Source organism: Chrysemys picta, chromosome 13 (genome assembly GCF_011386835.1).
Source record: "Chrysemys picta bellii isolate R12L10 chromosome 13, ASM1138683v2, whole genome shotgun sequence".
In the NCBI taxonomy this organism is placed as follows: Eukaryota; Metazoa; Chordata; order Testudines; family Emydidae; genus Chrysemys; species Chrysemys picta.
Window position 1 is genome coordinate 3,130,449 of NC_088803.1, and position 8,110 is coordinate 3,138,558.

The following is an 8,110-nucleotide window of genomic DNA, read 5'->3' on the forward strand; positions in this document are numbered from 1 at the left end:
GTCCTAAAAGAGAGAGACCCTGTAGCCTATTCACTCACCCCAGCCAATCTCTCTGACCTGAGATGAAATCAGAACCAACACCCTGAGCTGGGAAAGGTCTTGTATTTCATTCCCCACCCCCGGAGCCAGCCAATCTCCCTGCCTTGGGGCGAGATGACAGCTGGCGCCCCTAGAGAGGAAAGGCCCATATTCCATTCCCTGCCCCCCCGAACCAGTCTCTCCCACACCATGGAGCTGGATGGGAGCTAGCACCTCTGGAGAGAGAAGCCTCCCTGCCATTTATAGGTTCAAGTCATTCAATATTATTAAAAGAAACAACTCTTGTTGTGCAACATTTTTTATTGTGTAAGCAACATGCACCAACACACAACATTGCTATCATATAAAAATAGGCAAGGAAAATACATGAATTCAAAAAAGTTAGATGACATTTTTAAAAGCCCATCATCTTTCAAAGTCTACTCTTTCAAAAATTCTTACACAATCAGTATAATTTAGTTGGCAAACATCCTATTCTGCCTAAGAAACATGGGAGGTTTGCACTAAAGATAGGATTTTTTTCAAGGGGCAGGGAAAGTTTTGAGGGAATACAAAATAAACTTTAAAATAGAAACTCTCCTCCAGTCTTAATGCTGAAGTCACTATTGTAACTTTACAATTCTTTAAGCAAAATTAGCTTGTTAAAAATCTATTCATAGCAACAATAAATGCAGACTAATTGTCAGTATCAAAAGCAGTGGATATAATTAATATAAACAAAGATGACCGAAATTTTGCTTTAGTTCTCAGGTCCTTCCTCGCTCCTTCTTGCGAACCTAGAACAACAACAATGACATTGTTATTAATTATTCTGTTCATTTATTTTATTACAGCAAAACTATCTGGTCTTTTCCACATGGCAAATCCCAATTGCATATTAATCATAGAGGTGCTGAAGTTATAGTGACATCTGTGAGAGTTTCACATGTGAATCAATTACAGAACAAGAGATTCACAGATTCCAAGGCCAGAAGGGAGCATTGTGATCCTCTAGTCTGACCCGTGTCACACAGGCCAGAAAACGGCCTCACAATAATTCCTAGAGTAGATCTTCTAGAAAAGCTTGCAATCTCGGTTTAACATTTTTCAGTGATGGAGAATCCACCAGGACCCTGGGAGAAGTGGGTATATTGATCCTTTTATCTGTTTTCTTTATTTCAGTTGTCAGCAATAGGCAGGGACCGTCTCTCATCCTGTGTCTGAGCAGTGCCCAGAATAATGGATCCCTCACCTCAGCTGGCCCTATACTAGGCACTAGTGCAATACTAATAAATATAAACTTCCACACGAGAGACAGGAGATCTCGGATTACACAACCATTCTGAGAAATGTCCTATTATTTCAGAGAGACAAGGTGGGTGAGGTAATATCTTCTATTGGACCAACTTCTGTTGGAGAAAGAGACCTGAAGAAGAGCTCTGTGTAGCTTGAAAGCTTGACTCTTTCACCAGCAGAAGTTGGTCCAACAAAAGATTTTACCTCATCCACCTGGTCTCTCTAATATCCTGAAACCAACACGGCCACTACAACACTGCAAACCACCATTTCCTGACTAATGGTACAACTGTGTGCATGCTGTCAACCTACGGTACTTATACAGCCTCCAATAGTAATGGCTGAGAACTTTTATGTATTTCTCCTCCCGAGCCCTCTGTGAGGTAGGGGAATGCTGTTATTCCCACCTACAGATGGACACCCAAGACAGAGAGAGACTAAAGGCAGAACATTCTAGAGATCCTGTGGGAGTTGCTCAAGCCGACACAGAACCAGGGCCGGCGCACCCATTAGGCGACCTAGGCAGTTGCCTGGGGCGCTAACATTTCGGGGGCGGCGACCGCGGTGGCCGGATCTTCCGCCGCCTCTGTTGGGGGCGGCATTTCGGGGGCGGGACCTTCCGCTGCCTAGGGCGGCAAAAAAGCTGGTGGCGCTCCTGCATAGAACATGGTAAAGCCGGGAACGGAGCCCAAGCCCCTAACCACAAAACAATTCTTCTCCTCCTACCTCTTCTCTTCCTGCTAGTGTAGGCAGGACTTAGGCTCCAGCTACATTTTTACTAGTATGTTAAAAAACCTGCCCTAGGCGCTATTAGCCGACATTGTGATAAAAATGCCAGAGCCCGGTCTGCACCGCAAAGTATCACGTACCTCAAAGACTAATCTTGCAATCATGAGCACATTAAAGACGATGCTCTTTGCAAGCACAATTTCCAAACCCAGCAGGGCAGCGGATAGTGTCTTTGTGTTTTTCTCCTCATTCGGATCTGTAAAATATGAAACAATGGTGTAGTTTGCCCATGAAAATTCATATTTGCACAAAGCCAAATATAACCATTAATTATATATATATATATATATATACACAGAGAGAGAGAGAGAGAGAGAGAGAGAGAGAGAGACTTGTCAGAATACAATTTTTAATTCAAAAATTTAATAATTTTTAATATTTTAAAATAATTTAATAATTTAAAATAATTTAGACCGATAACATCAATGGCTTTTTTTCTATTTCTATTTATTTATATTTTTCACAATTGTATGAAATGACTGGGGGTCAGACAATAATTATTCAATGACAGTATATTTTGAGATTCAATAAATTAAAGCTTTATAACCATTAAAACACAGATTGTCAATATTATATGTCAAAATATACCAGGTAAATACCCGTAAGTCAAACTCTAATACATTCTCACGCAGCATTTTTCTTATGTTGCTTCCCTTACTTTGTACATTTCAGTTGCTATCAGTAGAAATAGTTCTGTTGTTGGTTTCTGTGTGTGAGGTGAACTGATGTTTATCGACATTTACTGATAAAAAATCGAATCCTTCCAAGCCTCTCTCTGTGCTAGAGAGCAGGAGTAAGGAAGTGGAGCTGGCAAGGTGCAGCTCTCTTCTGCAATGCGAAATGCTTAGAGAAGGAGAAGAAGAATGTGATGAATTGTCATTGATGTCAGTGGGCAATGGGACCATGTGGAAGGAGTTAACAACGTATGGTAGCAATAGACCACAGGGGAGATGTTTGTTTCTCAGTCCGGGGCCGTTGCCGTCAATGGGAGCAGGACTCTCGGAGCCAGACTGCAGGACCCCTGCTCACCATTGCTCAGCACCTCTTCCCATTCACAGCAATGGGTCCACTTGTGTGACCAGCTGCTCGCCAACACCAGTAAAGGTTGGACAACCTGGTCCTACGTTCTTTACCGTTCAATTACCAGTCACAGCAAGGGCCAGATTCTCAGCTGACGTTGAAGTCAATAGCTCCCCCCCCGCCCCATCTCACAAGTTGACTGTTGGCCATAAAGTCTTGCAGCAACATAATCACTCGTTTGGGTACTCACCTTCGAGGCTGGGGGTTGAAATGTTGCACGTCTCGGACACGAGGATTGTTGGAGCAGGAGATGTGAAATCTAAAAGAAAGACAGTAAACCGCTGGGACGTTGCACTCCATATGTTTGATGGAAATAGGCTTAGGAGTGTGAATCTGATGTAACTGGAAAATGCTTTATTCAAAAGGTCTCTTGTAAGTTATCATAACGAAGGTTATAACCTACAGAATATATTCCTTCTATTTGTGTGCATGGATCATTCTTGTATCTGAAGCTAGAAATAAGAAGTACAGCTCTGAGGTCCTATTATAATTATGTAAAGTGTGGGCTCTTAACGGTGGTTTAGAATCTTGATGGCTCCAATTCACTAGGACAATTGGTTGTAAATGGTTTATTTATCTGCAAACCTTCCAGTGTATTTGTGGGACAACCCAGGAAGAATGGAGACTAGCAGTCTTACAGTGACATGTGACCATGTCACATGATGCTGGAATCCATCTTAATCCTTGTACTTTTCCATTGATGAGGCAGAGGTGTGTACAAGCACAGACAAAAGATTTCCGCCATGTGCCAAAGATATAAAAGTGGGTGGACCAAGACAAAGGGGGCTGCCAGTTATGAGAAAACCCCTGCTTACCACCTGAGATGTCTGATGGATGTAACAAGAACTGTACAAGGGGAAAGGATTGGGCCCAGACTAGGAAGGAGTCTAGTCTGTGAAAGAAGCTTATTGGAATACCTTTGAGGGTGAGATATGACCTGTAATCAGTTTCTTAATGTATTAGGCTTAGACTTCCATATTTTGTTTTATTTTGCTTTGTGACTTACTTTGTTCTGGCTTTTATTCCTTGAAACCACTTAAATCCTATTTTTTATACTTAATAAAATCATTTTTGTTTATTAATAGAGCCAGAGTAAGTGATTAATACCTGGGGGAAGCAAACAGCTGTGCATCTCTCTCTCTCTCCCTCCATGTTATAGAGGCGAACAATTGATGAGTTTACCCTTTATAAGCTTTATACAGAGTGAAACAGATTCATTTGGGGTTTGGATCCCATTGGGAACTGGGTGTCCAGGTGCTGGAGATAGGTGACCTGCTGAGCTGTTTTTAGTTAAAGTCTGCAGCTTTGGGGCCATGGCCCAGCCCCTGGGTCTGTGTTACAGCAGGATAGCATGTCTGGCTCAACAAGGCAGGGTTCTGGAGTCCCAGGCTGGCAGTGGAAAATGGGCTCAGAGGTAATCTCAGCACATCAGGTTACAGTTCCAAGGCGATCTCTCTGACTGAACCCGTCACAGTAAAACATATGGAATGCAACGTCACATCCTCCTCCTGAACTTACTGCCAGAATCTTGGACACTGTCCATGGTGGAGGCAGTACATGTTAAATCCCTGTTTGTCTCTGGTCACACCCCCTGCCAGTACCTTTAAACCCTAGGATGTCATTCATAGGTGTTCTTGCAAGGTCCGGAGTTCCTGGTCCCCAGGTGCCTGAAAACATGTCGGGGTGTTGTCTTACTAACAGAATGCAGATAGCAGTATCTGTTCAAATGAAGGTGTCTTGGCATTTAGCCACCAATGCCATGAGGCAAAGTGCCTCAGTTTCCCCTTCCACACAGCAGTGTAGGTCTGTTAATCACTCATTTGGGTACTAACCTTCGAGGCTGGGGGTTGAAATGTTGCACGGCTCGGGCACAATGATCGTTGGAGCAGGAGATGTGAAATCTAAAAGAAAGACAGCAAACTGCACCCAAAATAAATGATTTATACAGATATATAATAATCCCACTGAACTATCTGAAATTCAAGAGCGTGGAAATTCACCCTGGGCACAGTTCTAGCCTGGTCCATAGTGCTGTGAAGTCAAAGAGAGTCTGCCCTTTTTGGAAGTATATGAGTCCTTGAATAGTGGCACAAAACATTTTCTTAAGTAAACATTTTATGTAGGATTTCTTGCAATTTCCTTTGAAACAGCTGGAGACAGAATACTGGACTAGATGAATGCACTAATCCATTCCAACTTCCACTGTGATCCTATATGATAAATAAAAACTGAATTAATCTCAAAGGTGTATTGTCTTATTGAGCCTTAAACCCTGAAAACATACCTGGCGGCTTCTCGGCTGTTTGGGTTTTCTTAATAATTTTGCCGTTATGTTGAACGTAGCAAGACACTAGTTCAGTTGAAGAGAACTTGACAATCTTGACAGCACTGTATTTCCCACTAGATGTGAGGATCGGGTCTGTTGCTTCATATATAATTTCACTGTTAGAATTCAGGAATATCTTCAGCTCTTTAGGGTAGAAATCTTTCGCCAGGCAAGCAGCAATGCTCTCATTTTCTGACTCCATAATGCAGATGGAGGGCTTGGAAGGTGTTTGATCTCCTGGAAAGGTAATATTGTGGTTGAAATTTAATTAAATGATTATCATAATGGTCCCTTCTTGCCTTAAAAGCAATGATCTTTGCCGTATGTGGGTACCTAGAGAGTACCTATTTGATAAGTACATGATATAGTCCTCTTTTAATCTAGACTTTGATAAACTGAATAGACTGAGCTCCTTAAGTCTCATTTGAAGCCAGGATTTTAGTAATAATAATAATAGGAACTTAAAAATGGGAGTTGTAGGGGAAAATAGCATGTGATCATTTCATTAGAAGTTGTAGCATAAGGAGAAAGAGTTAATTTTGCCCAAACAACCTTAATTCTGGCATTTGCTAACTTTTGAAAGTTTGTTTCTGCAATTATAAAACTACCTTAACAACAAGTTTTTGTATGAACTTAATATGAATGTTGAAACCTTTCAATAGAATATTTTTAGAAGATTGCAGTGGAAAAATGAATTAAAATTGCAGAACACCACATGACTATTTTAACTATATTTTTCATGTAATTTCTCTCTTCTAGAAAGAAGGAATGTCCAACTGTCACTGAAAGTCAGACAGCAGCTGGGAATTTATACACACACATTTCCAGAAGGACCTATTGTCTCTGGATCTGAAGTGTGCATTGCTAAAAACCACCACTACCAGCACAGACAATAAGAATCCCTGCATAGTCACAGGGTTATTTTTAATCTCACCTTCAATATGCCTTCAAAAATCTTTAATAAATTACTTTTTCTTAAATGTAAAGTTTTCAAACACCCTTTCCTGAGCATTAAGGTTAAGTCACTTACTTGGTATTAGAGAGACTTTGGTCCCTTTAAAGACAGCATCGGAGTCCACAGTGCTATACAGCTGTGCAAGAACCTCTCTAGAGAAAATTGAAACAACTGCTAGGGTGTATTTATTTTAGTCTGAGTCTGGGTTAGATTAATTATTCATCTCCAGTTTCTGCTGTAATCTTGTGCTAAACCAAAAACCTTTTCCATGCAAAAGGTGATTTATATTTTAGCTGCAGAACAAGAAAATTAGCTCAAAGAGGCGTGATTTTTGTTGTCTCTTCGAGCCTTTATAATTAAAATATGGAATCCTTGGTCCTGCAAAGACTTACAAACATGCTCAACTTCCTCCACCCTGAGGCAGATTCTCAGTTGGTGTAAAGGGTCCTGGCACCTTTGAAGCCAATATGAAAATTTACACCAGCTGAGGATCTGTCCCGCTGGATAGCCCTATTAACATTTCAGTGGGTCTGTTCCAATGTGTAAACTGAAACACGTGCTCAGTTTCTGTAGGATCAGGGCCTTACAGAAGAATTTTGATGCTTGACTCCCAAAATTTCCTGCTTTCAGAAACAAATTCCGTTCCTCAAAGCCAAGATCTGCCAGTGGGTTGAGGAGGATTGATTAGGGGTCCCAAAGAACAGCAACATGCCGTATGTGGGACCATGTAGTAAGGTGACCCTCCGTTCTGAAAATAATAAAAATAGTTATGGATGTTTTCCTTCTTTAATTTAACTAATGAGGATAAAACGCTGCATAGATAATTAGACATGTGCACTCGACAGCATATAAAGAAATGTGCAAAGGTAAAAGAACAATTTAAAATATTATCATTAAACCAACGCAATAACATATGCATAATCTCTCCCTTTTCCTTCACAAAAAATGAAAAAGAAGGGATTTAAAAGAGTCAATCATAATTAAGATTTTTTTTTTCAAAAACATTGAGAAACATTTTTTGGCCCTTTCTTCTGTCTTTTCATGTAACTTCCTCTGAAAATGGCAAAAAACCCAAGGGCGAGACGTTTGCCTGAGAAAAAATGTGCTTGTTATGTTCAAGGTTTTTGTGCAGGGCTCTATGGTGTCTGTATCACTGTGTGTGTGTGTGTATATCCCAGTCACCGTGCGAAACCTCTTTACATAAACTGTCCCTGTAGCTCCGAGGGGATTCAACACTTCTCAGAATTGTAGTCCAGAGAAATGAGCTGTTACTTGGAGCTGCCCATGTGGGTGAATGCTTCCTTGGAAGTGCAGCAAGCCGCGCTCTGAAATGCTTCGCTGGTCAACTTTCCATCTTCTTCTTCTTCTTCTATCAGAAGAATCCCTTTGGTTTCTGGCAGCATAGCATGGTTTGCACTGCTAATGCACTTGTAGTCTGGTAGGCAGATCTCCATTATACAAAGACAATTCACCTAATGCATAAGATTCCACAAAGAAAACAATGGTTTCAATCCGGATAAGGGTAGTCAAGTCTGATATCTCACACTGCTACCTCACAGGGATCTTCTGTCTTCCTCCAACAGTGTAACACAAATCCTTAATTGCAGTCCCAGCAACATTACCCTGAACCTACCAGGTTAATGTTT

General features: G+C 41.1%; 1 gene segment (V, D, J or C); it reads right to left on the reverse strand.

Annotated features, from left to right (window-relative positions):
• Nucleotides 1-3,353: 3,353 nt before the first annotated feature.
• LOC135975459 (T cell receptor delta constant-like) lies at nt 3,354-7,395 on the reverse strand. The segment is given in 5 exon segments: nt 3,354-3,442; nt 4,785-4,850; nt 5,016-5,084; nt 5,468-5,746; nt 6,540-7,395. Coding segments are annotated over 4 exon segments (468 nt in total).
• Between the last annotated feature and the right edge of the window lie 715 nt (nt 7,396-8,110).